This window comes from Danio rerio, chromosome 21 (genome assembly GCF_049306965.1).
Source record: "Danio rerio strain Tuebingen ecotype United States chromosome 21, GRCz12tu, whole genome shotgun sequence".
Classification (NCBI taxonomy): domain Eukaryota; kingdom Metazoa; phylum Chordata; class Actinopteri; order Cypriniformes; family Danionidae; genus Danio; species Danio rerio.
Genome location: NC_133196.1, coordinates 20,676,979 through 20,694,106, shown reverse-complemented (window position 1 = coordinate 20,694,106; position 17,128 = coordinate 20,676,979). Strand labels below are relative to the sequence as shown.

At 34.3% G+C, this 17,128-nt stretch overlaps 1 protein-coding gene across 2 annotated transcripts; it reads right to left on the bottom strand.

Moving 5' to 3' along the window:
* Positions 1-91: 91 nt before the first annotated feature.
* Positions 92-16,893, bottom strand: helq (helicase, POLQ like). 2 transcript variants are annotated; one of them, XM_073934805.1, is made up of 18 exons: positions 15,009-15,889; positions 13,839-14,418; positions 13,253-13,431; positions 12,084-12,284; positions 10,649-10,721; positions 10,462-10,559; positions 10,287-10,385; positions 10,021-10,166; positions 8,339-8,578; positions 5,965-6,106; positions 5,330-5,434; positions 5,038-5,248; positions 4,388-4,545; positions 3,231-3,329; positions 2,725-2,898; positions 2,009-2,122; positions 1,787-1,921; positions 92-287 (listed from the first exon to the last, which is right to left on the bottom strand). In XM_073934805.1, the coding sequence occupies exons 1-18, from the start codon at positions 15,174-15,176 to the stop codon at positions 204-206; spliced, it is 3,006 nt and encodes a 1,001-aa protein (XP_073790906.1). In that variant the 5' UTR covers positions 15,177-15,889; the 3' UTR covers positions 92-203.
* Positions 16,894-17,128: the final 235 nt, after the last annotated feature.

Here is a 17,128-nt window from a genome sequence, read left to right as displayed (position 1 = left end):
ATAATAAAAGAGGTTGTTTGTAAGTCTGCTCCACCTTTGGTTGTAAAATCTTTATGGTACAAAATGACATAATGAGTAACCTAACAGGTGCTACATGTTTACTTCCACTTTTATTCCAGCCAGACATGCTGAGTTTACATAATTACAGGTAGATTCGATATTATACAGGCCATTTACATCACTTAAATACAAATGTACACAATCTACAATGATGGGAGATCCAATGGCAGCATAAGCAGGTCGTCCACCTCCTCCTGCAGGGCTTCTGCTTTTTCTGTTAATAACATCTGAAAATGAACAGTGAGAAATGTTGTGAAAAACACGCTCAATCCAGTTAGACTGGCATTGTGACAAAAGAGAAAGCTCCTGAAAGCCTGGTCAGTGTTTTGTATATAGTGACAGTGAACTTGTCACCTGAAAAAGTATTCAAAACCAAATCATTTTTATAAAAGACTGTCTTCTGTTATCTTTATCTTAAGACATATGACAGCAACCATGTGAGCAAATGCCTTTATGATGCTTTTATGATAAGTCTGCATCTTTTGTGAGGCCTGATATCAGCATCTGATTTCAATGCAAGGGAAAAAAGAAAACCAAACCACTTTTGATTTCATTTCATTTCTGTGTTCCACAGGGAAAAAAGTCATGTAGATTTGGTTTATTATATAACAATAAACGTCTATAAAGTTTTTATTTCAATAGTACTGAAAATTTGAGTATTTGTAGATAGCTAATTTGCGTAAGAAACAAGAATGGCTGAGTATATATATATATATATATACAATTAGTTACATGTAATTGTGCAAAATGTATTATTGCTATAACCTAAAACCATGTATAGCATGTAACATTTTTGTGTGTTCATGGTTATGTACATTTTGCTATACGGTGATAAATTATAACAGCTGCTTTGTTTTAAAGTGGGGGGTTGTTCTGTGTAATTGAAAATTTTTAGCATGATGTAAACGAGAAGTACCATGGCAAAGAGTATTAGAATGCTAGGTTTGATAAAAAATTTGTTGTATGTAATTACATGGGGAAAAGTGTAACGGTCAATATGGCGAATGAAGCCCCACCTACTAGTACAGGAGCCAATCATCAATCGCTACAGACTGATGATTCTCTGGGAGAGAAGCTTGGATCAGACGTGTGATTTACTACAGTTTTGTGGTCAACAAACACACTCGAATACTTGCTTCACAGATATAAAAACTGTATCTACAGAAAGCCTGAAATCTCTACTTTTAAATGAAGAAGTTCACCTAAAAAAACAAAAGTTTGTTTGTTTTGTAATCTGTATAAAATGAACGTGAGGTACAATCCATCCTGACAAATGCACATCACATGACAGCAACTATTTAACACCCACAAACTAGTAAACAAATAGTCGCTGTCATTTCTGGAGAAGATTCACCACCAAGACCAAGTTGTGGATTACGTCAGACGAGCAGAAGAGCAATCTGATGATCATTATTCAGATTATGATAATGTGTAACACGGCCATAAATAAGGTTGGTGTTGTGATCTCGTTCCTTTCGAGTGCGCATGTGCATTAGCTTGGGCAACCTGAAAATATGCAGATTTTGTGTGTTTCTAATGTTTAGAAACGAAACTTATAAGACAGTTGTTGTTTAATTTTATTGGTGATTTCAAATATGTAATGCAATCATAAGCTTGCTTTCGGAAAATTTGATGTTTCCCTATTTAGACAGGTGTTTCAAAGATGGCCAACGAGTGAAATGACTTGCCTTAAAGACACTTTGGTATAATGCAATACAATACTTACTTTTGCAGATGCAATAATTTGATACGCTTGTTTCTTAAAGAGGTTTTCAATAGTTTGGACCAGAGTTTGTGGATCTGCATTGGCCAGATGTGCTAATGTCTTGTATCCGGCACTGTACAGCTGCTTAGCACGATGCTATAATCAAAAGAGAATAAAAAACAAAATGAGCACACAAATATAACATTCAAGCAAATATTCTGGTCATAAATACTCTACACTTACCTCCAGGACTCCAGACACCTCCATGAGAGGAATGAGCTCGGCCTGCACACAGTAAGTCAATCTTCGAGTCAACTCAGAGAGAAGAGCCTTGTATGCCCAAAACTCCTCCAGCTCCTGAAATGACCAGACAAACTTGATTTAGTATCCAATTAAATTTATAACACATACAAAAAATACAGCTGATACACATACAGTTGAAGACAAATTATTATTAAAATATAATTTTTTTTCAACATGTTTTAAACATAATTGTTTTAATAACTTATTTATAATAACTAATTTAACGTATTTAATTACGCAATTTAAAGGCTTAATTAGGTTAATTAGTTTGACTAGGCAAGTCATTAGACAACAGTGGTTTCTACAGAAAATAGTATATATAGGTTTTATGTGTCTGATGTTATTGGACAGAGTTTGTTTTCACGCAACTAAACATGTTAAATTGCCATTTTCTGGGTTGAGGAACGCCTGAGCAGTGCGATATGATTTTCCGAAAAAACAGCAACAACCTTTGCTTCTGACAGTATTTTCTATTTTATATTCTTTATACAACCACCAACTTGTTTGTAGGTGTTTCTTTGAGTGGTTTGAATTAGCCTTTAAGCATCACTTGAGAAATATTTTTGGAAAATATTTCAAATGTAATAAAATAATTGTCTTCAACTGTATATAGGCTGATGTGTCTTCTATTCTTTTAACAAAATGTGTCTCTCAACCTCCGTGAAGTGCAGCACAGATGATCCAAAGGCAGACGCTGAGCTGAGAAGAGTCTGAACGAAACCTCTGGTCAGCTGGAATCGTTCGGACACAATCCACAGGTTTGTTTCCTTCAGTAAGGAGAACAGGACCAGAGCCAGGTACAACCTGTTCACTACCACAACATCCACAGACTGACACACAGAAAGAAACAAACATCATGAAATCCACTTCAGTTGATGACTCAACTCTACTCACTGAAAACCATTCTTTTCTTTTCCTTCAGAAACGTGAGAAAGGTTAAGAGTAGATTTAGCATTAATGCCCTGTAAATCCTTTAAGAGGATTAGGATGAAGTAATTTCATATTTAATTCATGGCTAATGTTTAAAAAACACTCAGCTAATGATCTCTTTCTATTGCTTTCGTTGGCTTATTATACCTAGGCTGTTTAATCCCAAACAAAAAATGCCCTGAATCACTTGTATGGTGTTGTGAAGAATGAGAGGAATGCTGTTTTCGCCAACCTTCCTCACGCTCTGTCCTGCCGCTTTTCTGGCCACAAAGCTTTCAGGAACTCCGACCGTGGTGGCCATCTTCTGCTCAGCAGCTGACAAATTTGTGAACTATGAAAATAAACATTTGTATTAATACATTTTATTTACATTGCGCTTTTCTTAGACTCAAAGCAGTAACAAGAGCATCAAAACAGAGTGGAATACACAAAAAGTAAAAATAATAATATTAATTTTTTATTAAATAAATACAGAATTAAGACTACAGAATAAAACATTAATCAGTAACTAACATTAGCACTAAAACATAAGAACAAAAAAAAAAAAGAAAATGACTGCAAAAACAGCATATTTCTCTTTCATTTATTCATTTTCTTGTCGGCTTAGTCCCTTTATTAATCCGGGGTCGCCACAGCGGAAGGAACCGCCAACTTATTCAGCAAGTTTTTACGCAGTGGATGCCCTTCCAGCCGCAACCCATCTCTGGGAAGGCTTTCATTTAAATTAATATAAAATTTTAAAAAATAAGAAAAAGTATACATTTTTAGGAACATTTTTGCTTTAAACATTTAGTCAACAACAAACTCTTTGATATAGAAATGTAAAGCATAGAAATAAAATCTAATAAAAATTATTTTAAGAAACTATAACGGTACCTAAATAACACAAAAAAAGATGTTATTATACCATATACTCACTCGAAAGTACCAAACTTGTAGGTGGTAATCAATAAATTAATAATTTATATGTTTAAGTGACAAATGCTATATATTTATAATGTTCTAAAATGTTTTTATAATTACATATTATTATAATGTTACAACATATTTTTGCATAAAATAAATGCTGTTTTTTTTTTACTTGCCACAATTTTTTTTTATCATTGCTAATCATACAAAATGTTTTTTGGAGAACTAAAACATCATATCTGATATGATTTCTAAAAGATCACATGTGAAAGATAAACTAAAGCACTGATGTTGAAAACTCAGCTTTTGGCAACATAAAATAAAAGAAAAACACTACAAAATAAAACACATATTTCAAAATGTTTTTTTTTAAACTATTTTTAATCGAAGAGACTTTATTCAAAAGGTGGAAAAACAGATTCAAACAATTGAAAGATATGGTATAAGTAAAGCAGGTTTAACCTGAGGAAAGTGTCCCACCTGCCTGAAGTAGATCATCCAATCCGGTTTGCACTGATGCACCATGTCATATGGAGTAACTAGATACACTAAGTGAAGAAAACTGTTGAGGAGTAAACCCTCCAGCCCTTTTGAAAGGTCTCGGTAGAGCACATCACAGTAGCTTAGGTCTACTGAACCTAAAAACACAAGTGATAAAGAGAACTTTAGGCGAGCGCATTAAAAGCATTGGATGCAGCTCAGATTGCAAAGCACCAGGTTGGCATCCAGACCCTTCTCGCAAATTTTGAAATTAAGGTAACATTGCCACCCTGTGGTAAAACAGAATCCTTCAATTTAAAGGGATAGTATACTCCAAAATAAAAATGTACTGACTATTTAGTCACCCTCAAGTGACTTTTTTCTTTTGTTAAACAAAAAGAAATATTGTAAAGAAAGCTTAAAACATGTAACCTTAGTAAAAGAAACGAGAAAGGAAAAACAAATACAATGAAAGTCAATGATTACAGGTTTCCAGCTTTCATCAAATTATCTTCTTTTGTGTTCATCAAAAAAAAAGAAAGTCAAACCGGTTTGGAACAAGCAAAGGGTGAGTAAATGACGACAGAATCTTTCCGTTTTGGTTGAACTATCCCTTTAAGCCTTGAGCCACGCCCCTATTTCTTTTTTACCTTTATAAGTGGCTCGCCCAAGCCTGGTGATTTGCAGAATGTTTTGATTATTTTCATCAGAAGAGACTTCGATGAGGTTCTTCTGCTTCAGTGTCTGTATGGACTCCACTGTAAGATCCCACAAGCTCTTCTCTGGGCTGACCTGAGCCTCCTGCACACTGAGCAAAGTGCCTTTCATCAAATCCTTCACCTGCTCTACAGTTGTGGTTATCTAAAATGAAAGGAAAAAGGTCAGTTTTTGCAATGCTTGATTAGACCTCATTTTCTAATTACATTAAAACATGTGACATACTTTCAGGCCAATGAGAGACAGAATGAGGCTGAGCAGGCCCCGCCCTCCATCATGCAGCAGGTTACTGTAACACTTCTCCATTGGAGCACACAGTAGGTTTTTGGCCTGGGAGGAAAATCATTGTTAAGATGCATTAACATACAAGCAAATGGTAAGATTTGGGTTGGTAAGATGTTTTTTAAAAGATGACCAAGGATTTATTTATTTACAAAAATACTGAAATAATATTATTTTTATTTAATATTACTATTATATTTAATATTAATATTGTTCAAATGATTATAATTCTTGTGATAGAAAATAAGATTTTCAGCATGATTACTCCAGTCATTAGTGCCAAATGATTCTTCAGAAATCACTCTAATATACTGATTTGCTGCAATAGAAACACATTTTTGATATTTGCGTTGACTTAATATTAAATCTTTGATAAATGGAAAGGCAAAAGCACTTTAAAAATATTTAAAACAATTTACATTAATCAGATTAAGACAGAAAAAGAATGTATAGACCACAAACATAAATATGGGAGTTTAAATAATATTAATGCAAGTAATTAAAATACATTTATTATATTCATGATCATAAATGTTACACTATAATAACTGCAATCTTTTAAAGTCAGAGCGAATTACCGTGTTTATATCTTTGTCCTGCAGGATCAGGATGCTCTCGCCCATGGCATCAATTCCAGCTCGTCCTGCTCTGCCCACCATCTGTTTGTACTGGCTTCTCTTTAAAAAGTCTGCAGCCACATACGGGGAGCGCAGAATCACTCTGAGAATCGCCACATGCACATAAGAGATTAGTAGAAAGTATGATCTGATTTAAGAAAACTTTTGCGATCAGAACAGCTGTTGTATGTATTAAGAGTAAAAGATTAGACATCCTATTTTATTGTCAGCATCAAAATATATTCATAAAAGTACTTCATAGCACACAAAGCAAATTACAGTGTAATCATGACTTTATTAAATCACTGGTGGTAATATGGGTAAAATAATGTTCCCCTGTCATACGATGTAACAGATATATTTATGCAAAAATGAAAGACCAATTAAAACACCTATAAAAATAAGGCACACTTATTTATCTTATAGTATTTAAAATGTAAAGAATTATAAAAACTAGTGGTTTTAAAATAATGAAAATGTGTTAAAGGGAAAAAGATAGTTCCCCTAAAAAATTCTGACACCCTTCACTTGAACACAAAGAATAATGGAACGTTGGAAGTTTTGGAAAAAAGAAGTCATTGACTTCCATTGTATTTTTTGTTCCTACTATGGATGTTAATGACTGCTTTTTCTTGACATTCTTCAGTGTCTGTATTTTTGTTCCTCTGCAATTCATAAAGCTTTAAAACCATTTACGTATGAGGCAATCATTATGGGTAAATAACAATTTTTGCATGAACCATCTCGCTAAATGTTAAAATATTGATCAAATAGTATTTTGCGACTCTATTGCCATTTAACAGTTCATGTTCTAAATGTGCCTAAAAGGAGTATTGTGTTATATAAGCCACACTAAATTACATTTTAGTGGGTGTCTTCAGTAATTCAAGTAAATATGTAGTAGTAAACATGTTTGAATATTCTTTTGTCATGCTCTTAGGAAAAAAGAAACAAGACACTCTAATGATGCTATTGAAAATTCCTAGTTCCCACTTATAGTCACGATTCAATTGTTTGTCACATTTGACAACCATATAAACATTCTCTGTACTAGAAAATCAGTTTGCTGATAATTCTGGAATTTTAGTCAAATACATGCTATTTTAATTGTTTATCAAACATAAACCATGCTTCAAATGGTTGTACTTTACTGACAAGACAAGGAGATGCAAAACATTTTTTTTTACTTATAATAGTAATAATAATAGCAGTCATGGCAATAATCATCTTCCCCTCACCATGTTGAATGTTTATGGCTCTTGGCAACTCAGATATCAGAATTATCCCAATGCTGTTTTGTGAAAGCTTTAATGAAACTATTTCACATTTATTTCAGTCTTGCCAATACAACATTTTTGGACTAATGTTGAAGCTTTTATTGCTCATAATAGTTTCAAAACATTTTCCTTATCTTATTAACGGGATTTTGGGTTATTATGTTAAGGATTGCTTTTTAAAAGATCCCTTCCTTTCCTATTACTAAAAAAAGAGATTAAAATGCATATATTCAATATTTAAACTTTGAAATCACTTTTTCAAAGTTTAAAAATTTAATAGAAAAGCTATTAAACCGATACATATATGCTCCTCCATTAACATTTTGGGATAAAAAAGGTTTGTATACAGGTATTTTATGTACTAAAAATAGGTACAAAAATATGTATAATATATTTCAATGCAATTTGAAAATTGTTCCCTCTCCTCTTTTTCTTTTTTTGCAATAATTTTTTATTTAATTTATTTTCTAATTTAATCCTCTTATTTTCTCATTTAATCCTTCTTGTTGAGGAATGTGAAGTGATTTTGTTGTATAATAAAACTGTACATGCTGAAAATAAATAAATTAAAAATAAATAATTATCTCTACATTTTCAAGTAAACATTACTTCATGGACCATTCATGTTCACTATCCCACAAGGAAAGTCTTTCACTCAACGTTGCATATCTTTCACTATCACACTGTGACATCGGCGCTGAAGTTATATATATTGTGCAGGCCTAATTTACAGTGATTTAAATACACATGAAAGTAGCATAATGCATGACAAAAAAATAAAAGCTGAATTACACTAAGATCAGAGGTGTCCAAACCTGTTCCTGGAGGGTCACTATCAAGCAGAGTTTAGCTCCAGACCAAATCAAACCCACCTGAACCAGCTGTTCAAGTTTTTCAGACTTGCTAGAAACTTCCAGGCAACTGTGTGTTGGAGCTGGAAATAGATAAACTCTTCAGGACAGCAGCCCTGGAGGAGCAGGATTAAACACTCCTGTTTTTTATGCTCGAAAGCTGTTTTCATCTTTGACCAACATAGCTCAACATTGATCGAGACAAACCTGCGTGCAGGAAGATTGATGCCTGCAGCAAGAGTAGAGGTGCAGGTTAGGAGACTGAGCACTCCTGAGGAATAAGCCTCTTCTACCAGCTTCCTCTCATCGCTGGTCAGGCCGCTGTGATGGTAGGCCAAACCGAAGGGTATGGTCTTCTGCAGCACAGGACACAGTGAGCCGTTCCCACTGCTCTTCAGCTCACCCAGAAGAGTGGCTTTTTCTGCCTCCTTGTGTTTTATGAACTCTCTGAAAAAAATAATTACAGAGGTTTGATTTGATTAATTAATGACTCTATCATTCAAAGCAGAATCATATAATAAGAATATGTAAGTTTGCATATAATAAGAATATGTAAGTTTGCAACATCAAGCAGCATAACGAGCTGTTTGTAACATCTAAAAACGAATACAAGTAATTGAGAGCGGATGTCTCGAGCCAAAAAGACTTAAATGGCAGCGCCTTTTAGTACGTAAAGAATAAGGTGAATAGTGCTATCTTAGATTGATCAATTCACTTATAACATGTTTTTGGACAGAAGGAGGAAACCGAAGAACCCGGAGGAAATCCCCGTGAGCATGAGGAGAACATGTAAACTCTGCAGAGAATCGTTGACTGACCTGTTAAGGGATTAAACCAGTGATGTTCTTGCTGTGAGGCAACAGTGCTAACCACTGGGCTGCCGTGCCACCCTATAAAGGAAAAGGTGGAGGAGTATGTGTGGAAGGGGGATTCTTCAAGTTGAAGATAACTAAAGTAAGAAACTCTGGTTATTTATAGTGAGTTAGGAATCATCTGATTGGGGAATTATGCGTTAGCTTATGTGGGACCAGCTGTGATCAATCATAAGCAAGTACACCTTTCAAAATAAGTCTATAAATAAACTACTTAAAATAAGTCAATGGGTAGGAGAAGATAAAGATCAAAGCATATGTGGATAAACAGTAAATCAGCCACCGCACTCTCTATGCTTTACTTTAACTTTTGATTTTGTTCACAATCAGATTTGATCATATTTAGTCGACTTAAACTAAATTAATCCAGATGACTAAAATAAAATAAATAAAAATAGATATAAATGCTAAAGAGATAATCTCTATGCCATAATCACTTCATAGGGTTCACCCCCTGGAGTGACAGGGGAACAAGTCCTTCTAAGAGGAACACTCTGTTCGACACCGAAAAAACTTTGTGCAAAGAATCATGGGGGCCCGAGGTGTCAATTAGTTGTAGCCACAGAAATCTTTCATTCTGAAGGGCCCTTTGAAATGGAGAATTTTGACCACTATAGTATGGAACAACACATCAGTATGGTGGCCATTGATATCACTCTGAAGTATCATTCATTGATATCACTCTTAGCAATATACCCCATCTAAAATGCACAAAATCTATTTCAAAAAAGGAATAATTCACCCAAAAATAACATTTTGTCATCATTTATTCTTTCTTCACTTGTTTAAAACTTACCCAAGTTTCTTTCTTCTGTTGAACACAAAAGAAGTTATTTAAAAAAAAATGTTGGTAACAGGTACCAACTGTAGGTACCAGCATCCAGCATTCTTCAAAATATCTTCTTTTGTGTTCACCAGAAGAAATAAACTGCACATGAGGGAGAGTAAATGATGAGGTAATTTTCATTTAGGGGTGAATTATGCTTTTAAAATGAAAACTTCTAAAGTTGTACGCACTTATTTAAATACTTGCAGATCATTCCGGCTAGATTCTCACAGTTCTTCTTGGTGGCACAGAATATGAGGCAGGACTGCTGCGGGATGACTTCAGTAGCCAGAGCTATGATGTGGTCCGGGTCCATTTTCTGCATTCCACTGGAGTACTGAGAGTCCATCAAACAAAAGGTTCAATAAGTTAGATCAATATCTTATCGAGCTTTTTTTAAAAGGAGCTTGAGCTTGAGTGAACTTTGCAGAGCTTGGGCTTGAGTGAGCTTCCATACCTTAAAATTTAGGAGTCGTGAGAAAGTGAAGCATGCCTCTTCCTTGGGGTCAACTTCATATATGCTGTCCTTTATTTTCACATATTCTTTCAGCTCAACCTAGAAGATCAATGGGTATTTATTAGAAAGGAGTTTATTAAAATGTTGATAAATTATTAATGTCAGTCATTCTTACAGGCCTGAAGTTATTGGTGTAATTTTCAGCTCTCAGGAAGCTCTGAAGATCTTTCACATTGCCTAGTGTTGCACTCATGCCGATAACTTGGGTTGATTCTGTTGTGATTAAGAAACAACATGTCTATAAGGTTGAGTTAGATGTTATCATTACAGAGGCATTTAAATGTATGTTTTCAAAAACTTACTGCTCATGTAGAGAATCTTGGACAAAGTCATTTCAAGGATCGCCCCCCTGCTCCCATCACCAAGCATGTGAAGCTGAAAATGAATAAAAAAAAACAAAAAAACATTAATTTCATTTCAATAGCTTATCATATACCGTTAAAGTCAGAATTATTAGCCCCACTGTTAAATTGTATATATATATATATATATATATAAGGATATATATATATATATCCTTACTTTCTGTTTATCATTAATTCTGTTTATTTACTTGAGTAAATGTGTGTAAATCTATATTTATTCAGTTTTTTATTAAGTACAGTAATATTATTGACTAATGTCAAAATGTTCATCAGATTTATGTACAATGCAGTTGGTACAATAATATTTTCTGTCTTTTATTTACCAAATAAAGTGGATCTAATTGGATTTGTATTTTAAACATTAAATAAAAGTTAAAAAGACATTATTTTTTATTTCACATATTAAGGTTTTAGTTATGATACTCCCAAAATAATTCTGCAATATCCGCAGACTTTTACCAAAATTCTCTGCAGAAATAGCAATAAACATCCGCAGATTCCGTCTGGCCTTACTAATTTCTAATAACTGATTTCTTTCATCTTTGCCATGAAAACAGTACATAATATTTTACTAGATATTTTTCAAGATACTAGTATTCAAATTAAAGTGCCAATTAAAAGCATAACTGGGTTAGTTAGGTTAACTAGGCAGATTGGGATAATTAGGCAATTCATTGAACAACTGTAACTTGTTCTGTAGACAATTGAAAGACAATCCAGCTTAAGAGAGCTAATAATATTGTTGTTGTTGTTGTTGTTTTTTATTCAAAACAGTTTTTATTCTTGCCCAAATAAATCAACCAAAATTTACAAGAAAAATATTACAAGAAATACTGGGAAATATTCCTTGCTCTGTTAAAGATCATTTGGGAAATATTTGAAAAAGAAAAGAAAAAAAATGAACAGAAGGGCTAATAATTTTGACTTCAACTGTGCACCAACATTCACAAGTTTAGGATCAGACTTTAACATTAAATAAATGCTGCTGAAATAAATGTTTATGGTTTCCTCAAAAATATTAAGTGGCACAACTGTTTTAAGCATTGATAAATAAATAAATTCATGAGTAACAATTTGATATATAGCAATAAGTAATAATGTATTGGCTACTAAAAATTTAACTGTCATCACAAAAAAATAAAATAATTAAAAACACTTAAATACATTTCTTTTAGACATAGTAAGAAAGTTATTCCCAACAATATTACTGTTTTTCCATATTTTTTATCTTATAAATTAAGTCTTGGTGTGCATAACAATCTTTAAAAAGAAACATAAAAAATCTTACAGACCAACATAGTATGAAACAAAAAAAATAAAAAAAAGAGAAAAATAACAATTTAAATTAATAATAACAATTTCTAATACACACCTCATCCACAACAACCAGGCCAATGTTGTCTAAACGGTCATTTTCGATTAATGAATTGACAAGGCTGTGTCCCTTCTCAATGGTTGTGATGTAGAGAGAGTTTTTATTTCTTCTCTTGACTGGAGGAAACTTCCCTTTACTACCAGCATACTCCTCCACCAAGAAATCCAACTCAATTCCAAAACTAGACAACCCTCGAACCTGCAGGCAAATCATTGCATATGTTATATGAAATAGGATTAATAATAAAGAAACCAAAGTTGCTTATATTACAATTGGCTATATGGGTGACACAGTGGCGCAGTAGGTAGTGCTGTCGCCTCACAGCAAAGTCACTGGTTGAAGCCTAGACTGGGTCAGTTGGCATTTCTGTGTGGAGTTTGCATGTTCTCCTTGCATTCACATGGGTTTCCTCTGGGTGCACCATTTTCCCCCACAAGCCAGAGACATGTGGTACAGGTAAATTGGGTAAGCTAAATTGTCCGTAGTGTATGAGTGTGTATGGATATTTCCCAAAGATGGGTTGCAGCTGGATGGGCATCAGCTGCGTGAAACATGTGCTGGATAAGTTGGCGATTCATTCCGCTGTGCCAACCCCGGATTAATAAAGGGACAAAGCCGAAAAAAGAAAATGAATGAATGAATTGGCTATATGCACACAGACTTTGAATTTTTTTAGCCAGGCAGCCCAAGTCTTTCCATTACAAAATTGTCACGTTTAAGATCTGATTTCTTTAAAAATCAGCAATCTTCACTGTCTGTTAAATACATGACATAAAGTGGGTCTCAGATCTGACAAGAAGAACTGCATTAAATTCCATTTTCCCCTGCCGTGTCTTTAAAATATGAGTTTATTTTACCCCAGTATTTTAATGGAATTTCTGCTATAGCCTGTTGCTACTGATGGCGCTAGTGGTTACACGGTCTTTCATCTCGTTTTACATCTGAACAACTAAATCAATGCTTATGTCTATTTAACTGAATGTATTTTAATTTTATTACAGCATCGATGCTGTAAAAACAACCTTGTAAAATTGAAAATAGTCACATTAAGCTTTCACCAGAAGTTTATCATTGGCTTCAAAACTCTAGCTGTGCGTAAAGCCCACTGGCCAAATTATTATTATTATTTTGTTTAGATAATAAATAAATCATGCATGAATACATACCTTTTCCTGAACTAAGGATATGTACGGCAAAATAAGTAGTGCATCTTTCTTTCTACACAAGAGCTCTTTAAATATGAGAATCTCTGCCACTAGAGTCTTTCCTCCACTTGTAGGTAGCGAATAAATAAGATTTCTCCTCTGCTGAATTGAATCCAGGCTCAAACAGGTCTTCTGCCACTCTGAAATCAAAAGCAAATAAAAAAAATACTTACAAAACCAAAATTTGAATAAAATTTTAATAATGTACTTATTATGAGTGCTAAGCAAAGATTAATCGCATCCAAAATAAAAGTTTTTTTTGACAATATAACGCACTTTGTATATTTATTTTGTATTATATATATATATATATATATATATATATATATATATATATATATATATATATATATATATATATGTGTGTGTGTGTGTGTCAAATGGAACATTACTTCAGCTATATTTCAACTTTTTTTTTTACAAGCTTTCAAAAAAAAACTTTACTTGCGTTTAAAAAGCTTTTAAGGTATATTATGAAATTAATGTTGAACATTTCATTTGATAAGGACACCAAGCCATCTGACATAGCATGCCATTAAATACTTACCATACAAGTCCTGGATTCCCTTTAATCTAAAAATAAGATCTTTAACTTTGGACGGAAGGCCAAAAAAGGGACCCAGGTCTCCCTCAGATGTTATGGACTCCATAGCCTGCATGGCAAAACTCATTTCTTCGTTCATCACAGCTTCTTTTTGCTGTACCATCTTGGAGACTGTGCTGGCCGTTGCTGCATTATCCATCAGCACTTTCTTAAGATGGTCCTTCATGCTTCTTCTGGCCTTTGGATGTGGCTTGTGGACGCTGAGATCTGCATGATTGACAGCCGGGCCAGGATTCATCAAATAAGGGGTAGAAGAGCTCGGCGCACCTCTGGAGGGGCTTTTGTGTGGCATTGTGATAGCTTTTTGAAATTCAAGCTGAGAGCTTGGTAAAGCTCTCGGCGACGAGTCTCTGAAATCCTCAGCTAACATGGAGTCAGAGAGATCATCCGCACAGGCATTGGGAGTTTGCTGATCATAGCACTGCCTCGTCTGGAGCTCCACATCTTCAAGCTTTGCCAGAAAAGAGCTGTCAGCCACTATGCTGTCATAACCCTCAAAGAGATCTTCATTGTCACTGCAGCACTGGATTATGACAGAAACATTAACATAGGGGTTACATAGGTATTGTAGGGTCACATTAAAACATGCTAAATTACAGCAAAGTCTGTGGTATGTTTATAATTCTATAACATTAGAAGTCTAAATAACCATTGTGTATTTTAGTGTGTGATGAACTGACTTTTGGAAGTTTCACTGTAAAGTGCACTAGAATTAGTATATTTTACACTTTGTTCGTTATTTCAAAAATTTTCCATTCCTTTTAAACTGTGCCAAACAAATATATAATATTCACAGAAATATACACTAATATACTATCTGAATATTTGAATAATAAAGGTTTTTGTCCTATACCACATGGAAAAAATACTACAGTAACTTATAAACACTATAGTGATTTTAAACCATGCAATAGCAAAGTAGCTGGATTATTCATTATTTTTCTTTTTGGCTCAGTCCCTTTATTAATCAGGGGTCGCCACAGTGGAATAAACCGCCAACGTATCTAGCATATGTTTTACGCAGAGGAGGCCCTTTCAGCAGAAACCCATCACCGTGAAACACCCATACACTCTCATTCACACACTCATACACTACAGACAATTTTAGCTTACCCATTTCACCGATAGCACACCTCTTTGGACTGTTGGGGAAACCGGAGAACCCAGAGATAACCCAGAGGAAACCCTTGCGAACATGGGAGAACATGCAAACTCCAAACAGAAATGCCATCTGACCCAGACGAGGCCTGAACCAACAACCTTCTTGTTGTGAGGCGACATTGCTTCCCACTGCGCCACCACATCGCCCTAGTTGGATTATTCTGTTGTGGTAATTCTGTAAATGCTATGGTAAGACCAAACTATAGTAATATAAACAAACTACCCAATTCTATACTAAGTGTTCTAAAACTAGGTATTATACTACAATACTCCACAGTTAACTATGGTATATGTTAGAGTATTTATTAATATTTAAAAGTTGTACATTCTATAATATGTCTTTTAGGGCTGCAAGATATTAGGCAAAATCTTACATTGTGTCTTTACTGTAACTCTATTTGGAATGAATTTTACATTGATTGTGTTTATTTTGTTGAGGAGTATCTGCATAAAATACTATATAGTTGAACAGATGCAAATTAATTTTTATGGTTTTCTGTGGAATGTAACAGTATTGAGGTACAGAAACGCAATAATAATATGAAAAAAAAAACATATTTGTTTATATACTATCATAAGGTGACGCGGTGATGCAGTAGGTAGTGCTGTCGCCTCACAGCAAGAAAGTCGCTGGTTTGAGGCTCGGCTGGGTCAGTTGGCGTGTGGAGTTTGCATGTTCTCCCCACGTTCGCGTGGGTTTTCTCTGGATGCTTCGGTTTCCCCCACAGTACAAAAACATGTGGTACAGGTGAATTAGGTAGGGTAAATTGTCCGTAGTGTATGAGTGTGTATGGATGTTTCCCAGAGATGGGTTGCGGCTGGAAGGGCATCCACTGTGTAAAAAATATGCTGGATAAGTTGTCAGTTCATTCCGCTGTGGTGACCCCAGATTAATAAAGGGACTAAACCGAAACGAAAATGAATGAATGAATGAATACTATTATAAACTCTTACATTCACAGGTTTTTAAAGACACATTCAAATGAAAATCTTTTACTCTGTTTTAAGGTTAAACTTTCAGAAGACCCCAAAAATCGCATGTTCTGAAACTGTAGTCCTGATCAACTCCCAACTTGACAATGCTGATCCTGCTGTGACTATTGCATGTTCACACATTGCGATGTCGATGCTGAAACGATATACTGTGCAGCCCTAATGTACACAGTATACAAAACTTTTATGCAATGTAGTTTAAAAAAATTTATATTCTATAGTCTACATGAAGACTTTACACTCTGTAGTCTATCTGTTGTTGTTTTTGTTTTTTTTGTTTTTGTAATATTGTGTCCAGTATTTATAACATTGTTACATTATAATGCTTGAAATGTATTTTACTGAAAAAAGAAGAGGCATCTTACCAGCTCTACTCCTTCATTCTCCGCCATGTCTTGAGTATAAATCTGTTCTTTATCTGCTAAACATGTCGTTGTTGATGTGAAACTGGACCTTTTCTTGGCAGGAGTAACGTGACTTCTCACTCCATCCCTTGACCTCTTTCTTGAGGACGAAGTGTTGCGCTTTACCACAATGTCGTGTAGTTGGTTGTCAGTATACATCACTATTGTATAGATATTGTTCGCTGGGATCACAGCATTGAGCGATATTATTAGGAAAACCGACAACAGCAGCTAAGCGATAACAATGAAGTGACAAAACTGTTTATTCATCCTCTGCCATTTTTGTATGACAGCTTGGTAACTGACCTTAGACAATTTCGTCAAAACACCAAACCTAAAACAATAAGTAAGTATCCATTATTATCAACAAAATAATGCTAGAAAATTTAGCGAAGGTGCAATAATCAATGTTTACTAGAAGACTTTTGAAAACACGAACGCTAGAGTTGACCAATGGAAGTGTGCATTTGGACCACGTGACTGTTAAAGCGTCGAGTGGTCGGACGAAAAAAAGCAGAACAAAAGTCCTTTTAATGGACTTATTATATAATAATGGACTTATTATTATATAGTTTTTTTTGGAATATGAATATTTAAATAAATATTTTTTAAATACTCCTATTACACAAATATATACATACTTTTAGTTTTTTTGGGTTTTGAACGTCTCATTAT